The following is a 19,703-nucleotide window of genomic DNA, read 5'->3' as shown; positions in this document are numbered from 1 at the left end:
CAGCTATCCATTATTTTAGTAATCGAGTACTCTACTGAAAAATCGATTTGATTTATCGAGTAATCGGATAAAACATATTTTCTTGCCTAAAAAGCAATAAAAAAATACACAAGGAAAAACAAGAAATTTCACTTAGAAGCATCTTAGCTTCTCAACAGCAGAGACAAAAAAATAGTTTTTTCTTGTTTATTTACATTTTACAATATTTAGATCTAATTAATTGACATAGTTTAGACTTAATGACATAATACATAAGTTCATGGCTGTGTAATCCGGCCAGCGTAACTTTAGCTCAGTTAATTTTAAAATGTATTTGTTTATCTTCTGAACTCCACAGCGCTGTGTTTACCGATTACATAAAGCCTGTATTATGTATAGAACCTTATTAAGTCTCCACTAGTCTTACACACTGCTTTTGGATAACTTTATGACACTCCTGGTTCAAAAATTTAAGGAGTTCAGCTTAGTCCACATTGGTTCAGCTTGGTCCCCATTAGGCTTTTGATCATCCATTTTCCTCTTGATTATATTCCAGAGGTTTTCAATTTGGTAAAATCAAAGAAACTCATCTTAATTTTTTAAATGGTGTCTTATTTTTTTCCCGCGCTGTACATACAGGGGATGGACGATGAAACTGAAACACCTGGTTTTAGACCACAATAATTTATTGTCCCGATGGACAGTTTTGGTGGAAACAGGAGAATTGAGGTGCACATTGAATTCTGCCATGATTTGAGCAGCCGTGGTTTTATGTTTTTTTGGATACAATCTGGGTTAGCACCCGAACATCCCTTTCAGACAGCTTCCTCTTACAGCGTCCACAGTTAATCCTGTTGGATGTGGTTTGTCCTTCTTGGTGGTATGCTGACATTACCCTGGATACCGTGGCTCTTGATACATCACAAAGACCTGCTGTCTTGGTCACAGATGTGCCAGCAAGACGTGCACCAACAATTTGTCCTCTTTTGAACTCTGGTATGTCACCTTTAATGTTGTGTGCATTGCAGTATTTTGAGCAAAACTGTGCTCTTACCCTGCTAATTGAACCTTCACACTGAATATTGGCCACCAGCCTGCTCTAATTTAGCCATGAAACCTCCCACACTAAAATGACAGGTGTTTCAGTTTCGTTGTCCAACCCCTGTATAATGTTTATATAATGTTACATACAGTATTATAATATAATGTTTATTTGACAGTGAGAAAATGTAGAATGGTGTTGTAGTTTAGCCTGAGTGTCAAACCCTAGTCTGTCACAGTGAGGGTGGTGTTATCCACTGAGCTACTACACCAGCCGCTCTGTGGTTCTGGAGATGATCATGTGCTCAGTTCTCTTAGGGTTTTACTTTGTTTCTGTCTGACAGCTGTTCCCTCTGTCCTTTTCCCCTCAGCCTGCTGAGGCCTGTTACCAGGGCAAGTTGTGTTTATAAGTGACCTACATGTGACCTTCATCCCTCCTCTTCCAAACCCCAAACCCATTAGTGTGATGTCTCGGCTGTGACCCCTGACCATGATCTAAACTAAATTTCCCCCAGCGTTTGACAGAACAGAGGGGCAGGCTTTGAAAAACTGCTGTTTCTGAGGGTGTGGGTGATGCTGGAAGGTGTGGGTGGCATTGAGTTTGGAGAGGTGGAGAGGTCTGGGGTGTTTAAATGTGTGATAAATATTTAAAGAAAACAGTCAATTTTCAGTATTCTGACAGTGTTTATAATTAGGGTGATGGCACTTCTGGAGAGCATTCAGTTTTTCAATTATTTTATTTTATTTTGTTAAAATAATTTTTGAGCATTAAAGATTGATTTATTTTTACATTTTTTTTATTGGATGCTCTATATTTTTTTTACTTAAAAAAGACTGAAAAAGTGTGAGAGAGTGACAGAGAAGAGCCATTCTGAGACTGTACCACCGTTTACAGATTTTGGTGATTTGATTTCAGCTTTTTAAACCGGCTCCTCTCGGGTGCCGCTGCTGTTGTTTGGGACAGATGGGGACTGTTCTTTCATTTGGTAATGTGTGAGCTGTGGAATTGTGGGTAGGATGTATTAATGCTGGGGGGATTAGCTGTCCTGCTGGGCGGTTTGATTGGTGGAGCTGCAGCGGCGTGAACCCCCGCAGGGCGAGTTGAGTCATGCTGAATACTGGACTGATCTTTTTAATACCACTGATTTCTAAAGAAACAATGAATTAGCAGGTGTTTCCTTTAGATACTGCTGAACACACACACACACACACACACACACACAAACATATACACACACAAATTGAAACATTCTTTTCACTTCATGTTTCTTGTCAATTATGGAAGATCTGTGATCACAGCTGCCCATCACACACTCATAATACACACTTATAATAAAAATGTTGGGCTGGAATAAATTGAACATAGAGTTTAGTTATAAGTGTGATCAGATGTTAAATACTGGACTGATTCATGTTCTAAGAATGTTTAATAATGAGTAGACCAGTATCAATGGCCGGGAGTATGGCAGTTGGAGATGAGTGTGAAAGTTGGAGAGTATTAGAGTTGGAGATGAGTATGGGAGTTGAGATAAGTGTGGGAGGTGGAGAAGAGTATTGGAGTTGGGGATCAGTATGACAGTTGAGGGAGTATAAGAGGTGAAGATGAGTTTGGGAGCTGGGGACAAATTTGGGAGGTGGAGAAGAGTATAAGAATTAGGGATGAGTATGAGAATTGGGGTTAAGTATGAGAGTTGGGGGTGAGTTTGGGAGTTGATTACAAGTTTGGGACTTTGGAATGAGTTTGCGAGTTGGGGATGAGTATGGGAGTTGAGGATAAGTTTGGGAGGTGGAGAAGAGTATTGGAGTTGGGGATGATTATGGAAGTTGGGGATTAGTATGAGACTTGGGGATGAGTAGGAGATTTGAGGATAAGTATAGAAGTTGGGGTTAAATATGTGAGTTGGGATGAGTATGTGAGTTGGGGATGAGTATGAGAGTTGAGGATGAGTATGAGAGTTAGGTATAAGTATAAGATTTGAGGATAAGTATAGAAGTTTGGGATAAGTAAGGAAGTTGGAGATGAGTATGAGAGTTAGGTATAAGTATAAGATTTGAGGATAAGTATAGAAGTTTGGGATAAGTAAGGAAGTTGGGGATGAGTATGAGTATAAGATTTGAGGATAAGTATAGAAGTTGGGGATAAGTAAGGAAGTTGGGGATGAGTATGAGAGTTGGGGATGAGTATGAGAGTTAGGTATGAGTATAAGATTTGAGGATAAGTATGGGAGTTGGGTATGAGTGTGAGAGTTGGGTATGAGTATGAGATTTGAGGATAAGTATGGGAGTTGGGTATGAGTTTGAGAGTTGGGGATGAGTATGAGATTTGAGGATTAGAAGTATGGGAGTTGTTGATGAGTTTGGGATTGCAGGGAGTGCATGGTGGGGGTCCGGGGGTTGGGGGTCCAGAAAGCAGTGTCTATGGAACCCAGCTACGGTCCAGATAAGACTGTCTACTAGACATATTGCAGTAAAAAAAATTGAATTGCATTGAGCAATTTAATACTCACTGTGATATTAATGCATGGGCGCAGATGGCACAGATTTATAGTGACCTCATCCGAAATCTAGCATCTACAAGCATAAACGTTGGGGTTTTAATTTAATTAACTGTACGTTTGTGGAGTTCTGTGTTCCACAATGCCCTCGTTTTTAAACTAGGAAGCGTTCAGTTCAGAGGTTATATTGTTTGGAGCTTCGTGTTCCAGTTCCAATGTAAATTTAACGCACCTTCTCAAGTCCGGGGTTCTAAGGAGCTGGTAACTGCCTGTAGACTACAGACACAGGCAGTTACCAGCTCCTTATGGTACGTGTCCACTGGCACTTTTTTTCAATGCAATCCGCTGCGCTGGATCTCCTTGCTCGTTTTTGAATTAAAATGAAGCAACAGAAGTAGACAGTCATAAGTTTAATATTTTTATTTTTTTTACCAACCTCACTGTAACCTATAGCTCTATAAATCCATATTCTGCCGCTTTCAGCTTCTCTTCTGTGGTTGAAAGGCGCCTGTTCTGTGTGTGTGTGTGTGTGTGTGTAAGAGGCTTGTGTGTGTGTGAAGACGCAGCCTGCTCTTCCCTCATTGGCTGGACGCAGCCTGCTTTTCCCTGATTGGCTGGACTGGACACAGTGCGGCGGCCGGATTTATTTGAATAAAGTTGAGCCGGAGGGCGGAGCTGCGTTAAACGCAACGCAACCCGGCATGCACCGAGGCATGCAGCGGCTCTCTCCATTGATTTTATGTATGATGTTATTATGATGTTATTTTAGTAAGCATTTGTTCTGGTTCTTATAATCTTATAATCATTTACAAGAAGGCATGTTTGTGAATCATTTCAATTTTATTTTGTTATTTTTTGTTATTTTGTTATTATTATTTTTGCACATAGGTTCTTTGATTTTTTGTTATAATACAGTTTCTTTCAGTTTTTTTTTTCAAGTTTCTGTGCTGAGATTGAGATTTTTCATCTTGTTGACATCAGCAAATGTTAAAATAAAAATTTGCAGAGGGCATGAGGTTTTGGTTTGTGATATGGAACAGTAGGCTGTCAGTGATTTGGCATCATGGTGTAAGAATGCGCGCAGATGGCACTGGGGACATATTGACATACCAGACAAATAACAGTTTCAGTATGGCTAGTGTTGATCAGAAAAGTGAATATTCTTAAGTTTATTGCAGCATATATATATATATATATATATATATATATATATATATATATATATATATATATATATATATATATATATATGATTTTACAGCTTGGTCCCCCCCAGTTCAAAATTTCCATCTGCGCCCCTGTATTAATGTAAACAGTCCTGCGGAGTGTAAAGAGTGATTAAATGTGATGAGATAAAGTGACGTGCATGGAGCTCAGTGTGGGTGGGCTCTCTGCAGGACCTTTCTGAGACCAGGACAGTCATCACACCTCCTCCACACAACAGCTGATTCAACTCAGTTGCCACCAGACTCTACAGCTATAAATAAAAAATAAAAAATTAAGTTTATTTGAGTTAAGGACATATACAGTGGTGTGATAATGTTTTTACCTCCTTCATGAGTTCTTATTTTTTTATGTGTGTCACTCCTAAATGTTTTAGATCATCAAACTAATTCAAACCTTAGTCAGAGCCAACCTTTCTTCAGCCATTCAGAGGTGGACTTGCTGGTGTGTTTTGGGTCATTGTACTGCTGCAGAACCCAAGTTCATTTTAGCTTGAGGTCACGAACAAATGGCCAGACATTCTGCTTTAGAACTTTTTGGTAGAGAGCAGAATTCATGGTTCCATTTATCACAGCAAGTCTTCCAAAACTGCCCCAGACCATCACACTACCACCACCATGTTTTACGTTTTACCTTTTTGTGAAATTTCGGAACATTAATGAAACCCTGTTTTTTTCATGAAAAATGACTCAAATGAGAGGGAAAATGCCTGGGCATGGTGAATTGTACCAAATTTCATTCAGATATGCAACAACATGCACTTTTCAATTTTCTCAAAAAACGCAGAATTACATAAGGCTATAGTATTATGGTTATAATATTCTTTTTCTAAATCTGTGCCAGATGTAATTGAACACATACCTTTCAAAATTTAAACTTTTGTCTAGGTAGTCCACAGAATGTTTTCCCAAAAGTCTTGTGGATCATCAAGATGTTTTCTGGCAAAATTGAGATGAGCCTTAATGTTATTTTTGCTCAACAGTAGTTTTTGTCTTGGCACTCTGCCACGCAGGCTATTTTTGCCCAGTTTTTTCCTATGGTGGAGTCATGAGCTCTCACTTTAACTGGGGCAAGTTCTTAATCTCTTTAGTTCTTTGGATGTTGTTGTGGAGTTTTTTCTGACCTTTTGGATGAGTCTTCACTGCGCTCTTGGGGTCATTTTGGTCAGCCGGCCACTCCTGGGAAGGTTCACCACTTTTCCACATTGAGGATAGAGTTTTTCACTGTGGTTTGCTGGAGTCCTAAAACTTTAGAAATAGCTTTGTAACCCTTTCCAGACTGATAGATCTCAACAACTTATTTTTATCTCATTTGTTCCTGAATTTCTTTGGATATTGATTGATTTCTAGCATGATTTCTAGCTTTTGAGCATCTTTTGGTCTACTTTGCTTTGCGTGATTTCTTAATTTAGAACAGGTGTGGCAGTAATCAGGCCTGGGTGTGGCTAGAGAAATTCAACTCAGGTGTGATAAACCACAGTTTAGTTATGTTTTAACTGTAGGCAAACACTTTTTTACACATGGCCATGTAGGTTTGTATTTTTTTCTCCCTCAATAATAAAAAAAAATATTTAAAAACTGCATTTTGTGTTTACTTGTGTTGTTGAAATCATGAAGGGGCAAACACTTTTTCACCCCACTGCAACAGCTGCGGAAAAACAGTCGTATAAACCAGTCTGATCAATAGACTTGTGGAAAAAGTATAGTAAAACTTAGTTGTCTGTGTGTTTCAGAATCTAAGCTGGTGGTGTGTGTGAGAGCTGAAGGAGTCCAGAACCGACCCATCTGTGGCAGTGTGACCAGAACAGAACCGCCCACAAGCATGAGGATTAAATACACCATCTGCTTCATCTTCATCGTGGCGCTCGTCATCATCGAAAAGGAGAGCAACATCATCTCAAAGTACGCAGAGATACCCTCTCAACCCCCAACCCACCACACACACACTCCACACACACATTTCTCACAAGAAATGAAAACATGAGATTTTCCAGCACATTTATTTACTGAATTAACTTTTTTTTAACACTTTTTTTATGGCTTGTTTACACATCATGTATACATGTCTGTTTGAGTTTTGGATTTATTTCTGAAGTCTGAGTCTTGAGTCTGAATTCAGCTAAATTCAAATCTGAATTTGGATCCAAATCCCTTTTTACAATTTGTAATTCTGATTGAGTTCTGTTTTACAGACAACCATTATAACAGAGCCTGCATTTGAATCCAAATTTAAATCTTAATTTGAATCGGAATCTGTACTAAACCTGAATTTGAATACAATTTTCTGTCTGGATTTATAATCTGTGTCTAAACCTGGAATCTGTATTAAATTTGAATTTTAATAACAATTTCAGTATGGATTTAAATATAAATCTGATATTAAATGTGAGTCTGAAGATGAATTTTAATCTGAATCTAGGTCTGAATCCTTTTTTACAATTTGTTATTCTTTTTAAATTCTGAATAACAAACAACCATATTAATAGAACCTGAATTTGAATCTAATTTTGATGTTTGTGTATTAAATCTGAATTTGAATTAGAATCTGCATCTGAATCTGCATATGAATCTAAATTTGAATCTGTATTAATTCTGAATTAGAATTTCAGTGTGGATTTAAATCTGCATCTGAGTCTGAAGCTAGATTTAAATCTGGATCCAAATTCCTCTTTCCAATTTGTTATTCTTTTTGAGTTCTGATTAACAAAAAACCAACATTAACAGAACCTGAATCTGAATCTAATTTTGAAGTTTGTGTATTAAATCTGAAATTGAATTAGAATCTGCATCTAAATCTAAATTTGAATCTGAATCTGTATTAAATCTGAATTTGAATTTCAGTCTGGATTTAAATCTGAATCTGAAGCAGGATTTGAATCTGAATCTGTATCCGAATCCCTCTTTCCAATTTGTTGTTCTGTTATTCTGACTTCTGATTAACAGACAACCAACCTGTCTTAGTCTAAATTTGAATAAAAAATCTGAATTTGAAAGTAATATTAATAGATTTATAAATGAAACTGAAACTGGATGTATGAATTAATTTATGAACAACTTTCCCCATTTCTCCATTTTTCCCTCTTTTTTTTTGTATTGAAGGGTCTCAGATAAGCTCTCGCTGAAGCAGACGCCTCAGACTCCAGTGCAGGCTGGTGGTCTCTCCTGGACCGTCATGCAGAATGGCTCTGGCTCGCCTGTCCTGGACTACACAGACCCGCAGTCTTACCGATACACCAATCGGCGCCTGGAGAACTTCAGCGAATCCGGCGAGGGCGGCCTGCTTCCTGCTTCCGCGTCTGATGGGAGGAAACACATCCTTCTGTTGGCGACCACCCGCACTGGCTCGTCCTTCGTGGGCGAGTTCTTCAACCAGCAGGGGGAGAACATGTTCTACCTGTTTGAGCCGCTGTGGCACGTGGAACGCATGCTGACTCTGGAAAGTGGCAGGACGAACGCCACGGCTTCGGCGGCGGCCTACAGGAATGTCCTCCGGCAACTGTTTCTCTGTGACTTTTCTATGTTGGAAAGCTTCATCAAGCCAGAGCCGCAGGACCATGTGACGCATTCGCTTTTCCGCCGGGAATCCAGTCAGTCGCTGTGCGAAGATCCCGTCTGCACACCATTCGTCAAGAAGGTCTTCGAGCGCTTCCGCTGCCGCACCCGCCGCTGCGGTCCTCTGAACCTGACCCTGGCCTCGCAGTCCTGCCTGCAGAAGCAGCACAGGGCCATCAAGTCTGTACGTGTACGCCAGCTGGAGACTCTGCGTCCCCTAGCAGAGGACCCACGCCTCGACATAAAGTTCATCCAGCTGGTCCGGGACCCGCGAGCAGTGCTAGCATCCCGAATGGTGGCCTTCTCCACCAAATACAAGAACTGGAAGAGGTGGGCTGAAGACGGCGAAGTTCCAGAGGACGATGACGAGGTTAGGAAGCTGAAAGGGAATTGCGACAATATCCGAATGTCCGCAGAAACGGGTCTGAAATGGCCCACCTGGCTGCGCGGACGCTACATGCTAGTACGATACGAGGACATCGCCAGGTTTCCTATGTCCAAAGCAGCGGAGATGTACCAGTTTGCTGAAATCCCCTTCACCCCCAAAGTAAAGGAATGGATCCTGAAGAACACTCACGCTTCCAGCGAGGTCAGCGGAGTCTATTCCACCCAGAAGAACTCCTCCCAGCAGGTGGAGAAGTGGAGGGTCAGCATGCCCTTCAAACTGGCACAGGTGGTGCAAAAGGTTTGCGGCCCCGCCATGACTTTGTTCGGCTACACCTTTGCCCAGAGCGAGGAGATGCTGAGGGACCTGTCCATCAGTCTGATCCAGGAAACGTCCTTAAGGACCAATGAAATCTCGTAAATTGGCTCGGTCCTTTAAGCAGCGCTGAGTCTGGACTTTTATATTCAGAGCTTTATATTTATTACAGACCAAAGCAGAACAGGACTTTTACTCTACTATATATTTCATATTCACAAAAAAACAAACATAAAAATACTTTATAAAAATACAAACTACCTTCAGGAATCAGAGGGAACTATGCTAGAAATCACAGAAGAGCTACAGAAGAACTACAGGGGTTGGACATTGAAACTGAAACACCTGTCATTTTAGTGTGGGAGGTTTCATGGCTAAATTGAAGCAGCCTGGTGGCCAATCTTTATTAATTGCACATTGCACCAGTAAGAGCAGAGTGTGAAGGTTCAATTAGCAACGTAAGAGCACAGTTCTGCTCAAACTATTGCAATGCACACAACATTATGGGTGACATACCAGAGTTCAAAAGAGGACAAATTGTTGGTGCACGTCTTGTTGGTGCATATTTGACCAAGACAGCCAGTCTTTATGATGTATCAAGAGCCACGGTATCCAGGGTTATGTCAGCATACCACCAAGAAGGATGAACCACATCCAACAGGATTAACTGTGGACAAAAGAGGAAGCTGTCTGAAAGGGATGTTCAGGTGCTAACTCGGATTGTATCCAAAAAACATAAAACCAAGGCTGCCCAAATCATGGCAGAATTCAATGTGCACCTCAAATCTCCTGTTTCCACCAGAACTGTCCGTCGGGACAATAAATTACTGTGGGCTAAAACCAGGTGTTTCAGTTTCATTGTCCAACCCCTGTATTTCCAAAGCTTGAACTTTTATTTTATTTTAACAGAGACGTAATTTACATATCATATCAGACGCTGGAACTCCTATTTATGTTTTCTGATTTGCAGCTTTTTCAGGGTTATATGGAAGCTCGTTTATATCTTTTTGTGTTTTTCTCACTTAGTTTATAAACATTTTACAGACTTTTTAAAGTTAAAAACAGATTTTTTGAGGTTATAGAGGTTATAGAGACATTTTCAGAAAATGATGCATGTTTAGATAATAACTGTCTGGGAATGGGCTTCCATAGTGTTTATTCTCAGATGCTGCTTTAGTCTCTGTCGAAGAAACTTGAAGTGGAACTCAAGTCGATGGTAATAGTTTATTATTATGGTTTATTATGGTGTATTTTGGGTAAATTATAGAAAGTCCAGCAGAAATGCTAACTGGGTTAACTGGAGGCCAGTTCTCTGTCTGGATTTAATAACCAGGCTGTAATTAATGTATTTGTTTAATACGGGACATCCTGTCTGTCCAGATGTGTTTATAAGGTACGGTTCTGTGTGGTTCTGCAGCTGGTTTGCAGAAGAGTGTCCACACCGGTCACTTCACTAATGAATAATGGAGACGAAAGATCTTTAACATGTGATAATATGCTTTACACCATACGCAATTCTTATATATGGCTATATCATAAAGGATCGGACATATATAATAAAAATATATACTTATATAAGAAGAGTTGGTTTGCAAAAACAGCTGTACCCTTTAAATGTTTTGGGAACATTTTCTCAGTAAACAAATCTGATGTGATAATATACAACTAAGGAAATTAAATGAAACTATATAAATACCATATTTACTATTATATTGATGAATGCACCAATGGAAATGTATAATACAGTGCATTACATTTTGTCACATTACAACTACAAACCAGCACAGAGTAGCACAAAGCAGCACATAATATTAAAGTAGAACGAAAATGATACATGGTTTTCAAAATGTTAATCAAATAAAACTCTGAAAAGTGTGATGTGCAAAAGTATTCAGCCTTTCTAAGTATATCAATACTCAGTAGAGACCCCTTTTGCTGCAGTTACAGCTGGGGTTTGTCTCTACTGGCTTTGAGCATCTAGAGACTGAGTTTTTCTCTTTTTTTTTTTGCAAAAACAGCTCAAGCTCAGCCGGGTTGGATGAAGAGTGACTGCAAACAGCTATTTTCATTTCTTGCCACAGATGCTAAATACGATTTAGGTCAGAACTTTAGGTCAGGATTGGGTTATTCGAGCATGAATATTCCTTAATCTAAAATGTTCCACTGTAGCTCTGACTGTATGTTCAGGGTCATTGTCTTGCTGGAAGGTAAATCACCTTCCCAGGTTCAAATCTTTTGCAGCCTCCTGTATTTGCATTTAGAACAAAAAGTTAATCTTTGGTCTAATCTGACCACAGCAAATTGCACTTTTTTATGTATTTCTTTCAACAATGGTTTTCGTCTTGCCACTCTTACATAAAAGCCATATTTGTGGAGTGCACAACTAATAAATGTCCAGTGGACAGTATCTCCTACTTGAGCTGTGAATTTCTGCAGCTCCTCCAGAGTGACCATGGGCCTCCTGGTCCTTGCTCGATCTGTCGGTTTGGAGGTATAGAATACTTTTTCCATGTTTGAACTATGGATTGAACAGTGCTCCTTGGGATGCTCAAAGCTAGGGATATGTTTTATAACCTAACCCTGCTTTAAACTTCTGCACAACTTTATCTCTGACCTGTCTGGGTAGTTCTTCCTTGGTCTTCATGGTGCTGTTTGTTCATTAGTGTTCTTTAACAATCCACTGAGGTCTTCAGAGAACAGCTGTATTTATACAGAGACTAAATTACACACAGATGGACTCTATTAACTAATTAAGTGATTCTAAGGGCAATTAGTTGCAGTGGATTTTATTTAGAGGGTTTAGAGTAAAGAAGGTTAAATACTTTTGCACGTCACATTTTTTTTATTTTTCAGATTTTGAAAAACATGTTTTATTTTTGTTCCGCTTCACAATTATGTGCTACTCCGTGTTGATCTATCAATTAAAAACTCAATAAAATACATTTAATTTTGTGGTTGTAAGGTGACAAAATGTAAAAAAGGGTTATTTATATTTTTCAGCCATTTTACATCATCAACATATATATACTATATAATGCTGTATATCGGATTTGCGTATGGGAGATATTAAAGCTGACTGGATGATAAATGTGCAAATTGGGTTTATAATAAACACAGTGCCTTTCTGATCATCTGATTCAGGATCTGATTTATGTTATTCATGATGTATGATCACATGTTTGTAAAATAAGGAAAAAAAGTATAGAAAATGTAAATATAAAAAGCAGTGTTCCTTACATTTACTTTGACTAAAAAACTATCTGGACGGGATTAGTTTTTTTAGGGGGTCCAGGGGTAATTTTCTTTTTTAGGGGGGGGGGGGGCTGAATTATCTACTGTTTTTCACTGAACTCTGTGGTCCTCCGGTAATTTTAGTCCTGTCTGGATCCACATCTCTGATTTTTTTCACCTTGCGTTTAATAAAATAGCTAGTTGTCCACTGCCGCGCACCATAATTACTCTTTGGGCGCAAGTTTCCACGGAGATCCACGTAAACACAAGAGCGAGTGGAAATGGAGGAGCTACTGAATGCTGAAAAAGCCAAGAAGCTTACTGGTCCTCCTGTTTTTTTCAATTGCAGTCCTAATGCAAGAGTTTTATCACTGAGTAGAAGTGTGAAATATTTTTCACAGATGTCTCCCTGAGAAATTAATTTGATCCGGATAGGGCTTTAGATTTGATTTCAGACAGTATGAACAGTTTTATCTGCTCAATTCGATTTCTTTAGTTAATATAAATGTGTAAACTTTGAACCATAGAAAAAAAGACTACCCACACTGTTTTTAGCAACAAGTCCAGAAGCCAATGTCTGTCATGGTGTGTGGGTGTGTCGGTACACTTCTGTGATGCACAATTAATGCAGAAAAGTACCCTGAGTTCTTAGAGCAACAGATGCTGCCTTCAAGACCACGTCTTCTTTTTTACAGGGAAGTTTGTGCCTTTTTCAGTAAGACTCTTATCTCTGGTGGAGTCTCACAGAGTGAGTATAATTTACACACAGCAGGAAAGTGACTAAAGTAATTAACCCTTCTTTAATTATCACTCAGACAGCAGACATGTGTCTCGCTCTACCCCGTCATTTAAGTCTGGGACAGGAGCGGGTGGGATGATGGCTCTGCTAGTTATGGGTAGAAGGGATTTGGGGGGGGGGTTAGGTTTAGAACAGCAGTATTTTAAACTGTATTCAAGTACAGAATATTGATTACCTAGAAATAGGGCTGGGTATCTTTTTTTTCCGATATTGTTACCGATACCCAAGCGATACTTTTTTTTCTATACCTTTTACTTAATCATAAAAAATGTGAATATTATTCTGACACAATGTATTTATTTAACAGCAGACTTGTGAAATCTCATCTTTATTAAGAAATGTATAACATGCTCGCTCTTTCCTGACTGAAAAATCCGCTCCACACCTGAATGAATTTTATGAGTACAAAACACTCCAAACCCAAAACCACGCCAGAGATTAATTCATTTTTTGACGATAACAATAATAAGCAATATTTTGCATTATTAAAAATTGTATTTCTAAAAGTCAAAGTAGTGTGGGTTAGGTCTGGCAGACTAGAGTGTTTGTACTGTATTATAATTATAAATAGAGACAGACAGAGTGAGTGAGAGAGAGAGAGAGAGAGAGAGAGAGAGAGAGAGCGAGCGCCTAAGAGACCTTAGTAAAGTGGAGGTCTGTTGAAGTTTGAATTAAATGAAGTGTGGGTGAATCTTTAAATATAGAGTCAGACTTTAGAGCACTTTGTTGTGCACATTTTTTTGTGCACCCCCCCACACACACCAGATATTGTTTTAGATAGATAGATAGATAGATAGATAGATAGATAGATAGATAGATGCAAATATCAAACAGTGCTTGTATTTCTTAAGCATTTATTAATGGATATTTAAATGTAAATAATAGAATCAGTGTTAGATTTGCACAATAAAATAATATATTTATATTATATAAATATAAATAAAAATATAATAAAAATATATTAATCATGATTCATATTTTTAATGCTGGTGTTTCCCTATGTTTTTGAAGGTGAACAATAATAATAATAGTGTATGTTAGTGAAGTATGGTTTACTGTATTATAATATCTCAGGGTAGAGAGAGAGCGAGAGACATAGTGAGTATGAGAAAGAGAGAGAGAGAGAGACAAAGAAAGCACCGGAGAGTCTTCAGCAGTGGCGGTGTGTCGACAGGTTGAATGAAATGAAGTATGGATGAACTTTAGAGCACTTCGACATGTTTACCTTGCTGTGCACACTGATCAAATTTTTCTTTTGCCTTGCTGTGCACGCTCTCTGCGTTTAGCACGTTTATGTGCATTTCAAAAATAACCCCCCTTAATTTTTTTTTTTTTTACGTTTTCTATAGTGTTCTAACTAATTCAGTATTCTATAGTACTCAGTCGATGCCTATATCTATAAGATTATTGCATTAAATATATAATGCTAACCTGGGACAATGCTAACAGTGATAAGCTGGGATAAAACACCAGTAAATGATCATCAAACCAGTAGTGGTAAACTGCAGAGAGTCTACTGAAATGCTTTTTGGAAGTATTTTTGGAAGTGTTTTAAAATATTGGAAAATTACCTGAATTTTTAACTGAAACTTGGGTGTGATTACCTTTCCACATTCTGACTTCAAGAGCATCTTTATATTACAGGATTTTACACTAGTGTGACTCACTAGGTTATGCAGCATCACACACTACATTACACTAATACACTGCACACTTTAATACAGATATGTAAATGATTACAGGTGTGATCAGATTAGACACTGGATCTAATCACAAGAAGATATAAAAATGGCTTCCCTTGCTGTCCTATAAAAAGGCTCTCAAGGGGCGAGATCATTCATTCTACAATTCATTCCAACAACTCTTTATTGGTGAGTTATATATATATATATATATATATATATATATATATATATATATATATATATATTTTTTTTTTTTTGTCAGTGAATGTATGACCTGTTTACTCCTGGTAAAAAAAACAACCCTTGCAGGGTTCTCAGCCCTCCAGTCAGATGTTCTAGTGGAGTCTCAGAATCTTCTAATTAAACATAATAATAGGCTGAGTGCTGAAGCCGGTATTTTAGGATGCTCTTTAGGAAAGAGTGGTGTGACTCCAGCAGGAAACTGTAAAGGCTGAAAGTACCGTGGATAAAGCCCAGCCGGACCACAGTACCGCCACTCGTGCTCTCACGCTAACTGCTCTTACTGCAGCCCATCATAATATCCCGATTTAAACGCTGCCACACCGCAGGCTTTACGACGCAGGCCGAGCCTGGTCTTTAGGGTCGGCCCAGCCCGTGTTAGGTCATAAAGTGTATCAGTGTAGCAGGTTTGGATCGGATTATTATAGTGGAGTCGCGTGGCTGAGAGGAGGTGGAACCTGGGAAGGGAACTCTGATGAATTAGGGATTTATTTTTGTGTTCTAATGCAGTCAGCTGATGCGGGGTGTGGGGGTGATCTTCTCTGCATTGTAGATATTGTAGCAATTTCTTGCCTCTCAATGTATTTGAGAGCATCAGTTGTGAAGAGGTAGAGTTACAGGTATACAGTGAATAGCTCTATTTGAATAGTGTTCTAATCCATATTATGGCAAGAACTACTCAACTAAGTTTAAAAAAATACTTTAAGAAATGAACGTTATGAAGAAACTGGCTCTCGTCAGGACCGCCCAAAGAAAGGAAGAGCAGGAGTTTCCTCTGCTGCACAGGATAAGTTCTTTAGAGTTACCAGCCTCAGAAAGCACAAGTCACCCCAGATAAAAGAGCCTAAATGCTTCACATTTAAGAAAATTTAGGACCTCAGCTGCTGCACAGCCTAAAAAAGCCTCAGCATGTCTCCAAAAAGATCAGTGACTAAAGAAGGAATATAACAAGAGTGAATATTGGCCTTCGTGTAACATACAGTGAATATAACGCTAAATACGAGTGATGAAAGAGTTTTGGAATTGCTGTATTTAATTGCTGTATTTCTCCTCTTTCCTCTCACTCGTACTCTAAGTTCTCTGTCTCTCCTACTAGTCTAAACTTTGTGTAGATTCAGCATGCTAAATTTGGCAACCCTAGGTAGTTTCTGGGGAGTTCTGTGGTGTTTTGAAATTGGACTGCTGTAGCCATTTCCTACAGAATACACTTTTAATAGCCATGAATCACTTCAATATTCATTTAGAATGTAGGAAAAAATATGTATATTATTAACTTAAATATACTACTGTATTTTTTGCACTATAAGTTGCACTGGATTATAAGGCACATCATCAATAAATGTCTATTTTCTGGTGTATATTCATTCATAAGGCGCACCAGTTTGTAAGTCGCTTTTTATGCAACATTAGTAACTAGTAGAAGCAACAGTGGTTTGGCCAAGTTTTCCTATTATTTTAGCAGGTCTTCTCACTGGATTAGGTAAACAAAATAGTAATTCTTTAAAAAAAACAAACAAAAAAAAAACATTTCAGACCAGGCAGACAAATTAAACAAGCTCTGGATGTACATTTACTTTTTTTTATTTATTTATTTGGGTGAGAAATGCGCTTCCATTTATTTACAGTAAGCTTAGATTTCTTAGACTCCTACTAAAGCTGGAGCATTAGCATTAGCAGCTAACCACTAGAGCTTAGCGCTAGCCGGGGTTAGCAGCAGGCTACAGGCCGATAAAACTCACCTTTGGACAGCCAAAAAGCAAGAGCTTAGCGAGTTAGCAGCTAATGCTAATGCTGCTGGAGAACTAAACTGAAACTTCTGTAGAACGCTGCACTTTAGCAGAGTGCTTTAATGCTCCTTACAACCTCACTGGTAAAATTTATACATAAGGTGCTCTGACAATGTTTGGGAAAATTAAAGGATTTTAAGTGTGCCTTATAGTGCGAGAAATATGGTACATTTATTTAGTACATTTATACTAAATAATGTACTATTACTATTACTATTAATGTATATTTACTAAATATACTTTGTATATTTAGTAAATTCATACTAAATATACAAAAGTGATAGTTGGATAATTAAATGCCCCGAATGGTGCGATTACAGGGTTAAACAGTTAAATGAAGCTGTACATTTTGGGAATTTAGAGACCTCTCTGTTGAGAATGTGTAATTGCACAGAGCATGTGGATGAATAGCACACCTTCGTTCTCCCCCAGCATTCCGAGATCCAGAAATTTTAACAGTTTGTCCAAACACCCTCCAGACTGGGTGACACAGGGCCAGAGTTGGAAAGTAACAAATTACATTTACTCACGTTCCTGTAATTGAGTAGATTTTATGAGTAATTTGTAATTTTTAAAGTAGTTTTTAAAATAGGTAATTTTACTTTTACTCAACTACATTTTGACACAAGTAATCTACTTTGCTACATTGGAAAACTCCTCCATACTGAGTAAAAAAAATGCTGGGAAAAAAACTGCCTGAACTAAAAAAAAAAAAAAACGGCGCTCGGATAAAATAGCCTCGTTAACTTACTCATATTTAATTCTGGTAACATGAAACAAACAAACAGATAAATCGCGGAATTCGTAAAGCTTGTGGTTGGATAACAAGTATAAACATATACCATTCAGACCCCTCTATTGGTTTGCATCATAGACTGTGTGCGTGACCTGCACGTCCCAGGATTTCGCTCCTATTGCCTGGCTGGCTCTAGAGCTAGTTCAACCTAATTTTTAATTTCTGGACCTGGATTACCCATCTTTAGTGGCAACACTGGCATCAAATCAAACGCTTCTACTGTATCGTCTTAACGCGTCCTGGCCCACCCACGGGCCAGAAAAATATCATAATTAATGTCAGGCTGTGTTTATGAATAATTATAGGCTCAATATATACACACAATATGCCATATATTGAAGATTAGAATCGCTATTTAGCTGTATTTTCTTTTAGAAAACAAACATTTACGGCGAAGTATGCCTATTTATTAAAATATTACTTTTAATTTGCATATTTGCTTTTTACGTACGTCCATTTTTGATCCAATGCGGACATGTTATACATCACTACAACTGTCTAACTCTCAGGATTACGGAACTGCTAACCATTTCACTGTACAGTTCCTTAGACAGTGCGTTAGACTGTTTTATACAGTTTTACAGCAGCTTGTGTAATTAATCCCCCTGCGTTACTAGAGGTAAACAGACACACACACAGTCCCACCAGCGCTTACCGCTCCCTGCTGCTTCAAAATCGCTCCAAAAAAATAAATCCATCAGGCCATTTTACAGTAATCCTCAATGTTATCAAAGTAGAGTTTATAATATCGAATTTAACGCCTTATTTAAAGGTTTGGCTCGGTTTACAGTTTACTAATGCACATGCGCAGAATCAATAGAGTCTTCTCTGAAGAAAGCCGTGAATCTCTGTCGGCCAGTCAGGTGCCGCGTTAGGCGGAGACAGAGCTAGGGCGGGGTCTGTAACCCGACCCTGTTACTGAGCAGATATATAGAATACAGAAACACATTCTTTACTGCAAAATAAGTTATAAAATTAGTAGTTTTTGTTCTTATGAAGTTTCCAGTCCTTTGGAGAAAGAAAGGAATATCCCAGGAGCAGATCACTATAATATCTAACCTGTGAAAGAGAGCAGTTTATCATTTTACATGGTGAATGTAAACACCTTGTAGCTAAGTAAAGAACTATAAAAACACTTATATAAACACACATATAAATATATTTTCTTTTAAAATTTAATATTTGAAAATCTGAAAAGCACTGAAAATCTTGTTTTTACCATAATTTGAATGTTCAATTGTATATTTTTAAGTGTTTTCCGTTAATTTTGTAATATTTGATAAAATTAAAACTCTATGAATAATTTAATATTAGTGTAAAAAACGTTAAAATTTGGGTCTGTATTTTCAGGCGGAAATTAGGCTTGGAGCTTAAGAAGTTATAAAAAAAGTTTTTTTTGACTATTTTTATGTTTTGTTTACTGCATAACTCTTTAAATTATTATGCCATAGATTTGATAACTTTAACATTAATCTGCAACAAATGTAGAAAAAAAATTAGAACAGAATGTGTCCAAACTTTTGACTGGTACTATATATTATTGCTATTTGCTATTTGTAAGTTCATTGTGCAAAGTTACAGTCTACAGCTGGTTGGTAAAGCATGTAGTAAGGACTGGTATGGTGCTGTCTGTAAAATATTTTAATAATATCCCTCAGAATCTCTGAAGACTTTTTTTTTTTTTAGCACATTTCAGTTCTTATAGTCATCTAATCATCGGGGGTAGTGCACTATAGGCCCCTGTAGTGCGAACTAGGCTTCTGTTTATAAGGTAATTTTTCCCCTTTCATTACTTTTAATTTTGTTATACTTTAAGTAGTTTTAAAGGCAGTAATTTTCTACTTTTATTTAAGTAAAAGGTTTGAGTTGATACTTCAACTTCTACAAAAGTATTTTTAAACCCCAGTATCTATACTTCTACATGAATAATGAATGTGAATACTTTTGACACCCTTGCTACTAACGTGCATTAACGCCTAAATTATTAGTATATTAAATGCACTGAAAGCTGTATGAAACGCGTCTGTCGGCGCGATGTTAACAGGCGATCGAGGCAAATATAACCTAAAGACCTTAGCTAATGATCATGGATTACACAGATCCCTTTTAGAAATTAAACAACGCTGAACTAAACTGGAGACATATCAAAGCTGCACTACGTTACGTGCTTAACCT

The 19,703-nt window shown here is 38.0% G+C and overlaps 1 protein-coding gene across 2 annotated transcripts in view; it reads left to right on the top strand.

Annotated features, from left to right (window-relative positions):
* chst3b (carbohydrate (chondroitin 6) sulfotransferase 3b) overlaps window positions 1–19,703 on the top strand; it is a 303,775-nt gene that overhangs the window by 8,468 nt on the left and 275,604 nt on the right. The window contains exons 2-3 of one of the 2 annotated variants that reach the window (XR_007424485.1): window positions 6,472–6,640; window positions 7,838–9,434. Coding sequence is in view for 1 of the 2 variants with exons in the window: in XM_007241665.4 (XP_007241727.1) it covers window positions 6,561–6,640; window positions 7,838–9,095 (1,338 nt within the window). In the remaining variant the exon portion in view is untranslated. Of the gene's footprint in view, window positions 1–6,471; window positions 6,641–7,837; window positions 12,120–19,703 lie in introns of those variants that run through there. The other variant, XM_007241665.4, reaches the window with a different exon arrangement.

Source organism: Astyanax mexicanus, chromosome 15 (genome assembly GCF_023375975.1).
Source record: "Astyanax mexicanus isolate ESR-SI-001 chromosome 15, AstMex3_surface, whole genome shotgun sequence".
NCBI lineage: Eukaryota > Metazoa > Chordata > Actinopteri > Characiformes > Acestrorhamphidae > Astyanax > Astyanax mexicanus.
Note: the sequence above shows the minus strand (reverse complement) of the source record. Positions and strands in the feature narration are given on the sequence as shown.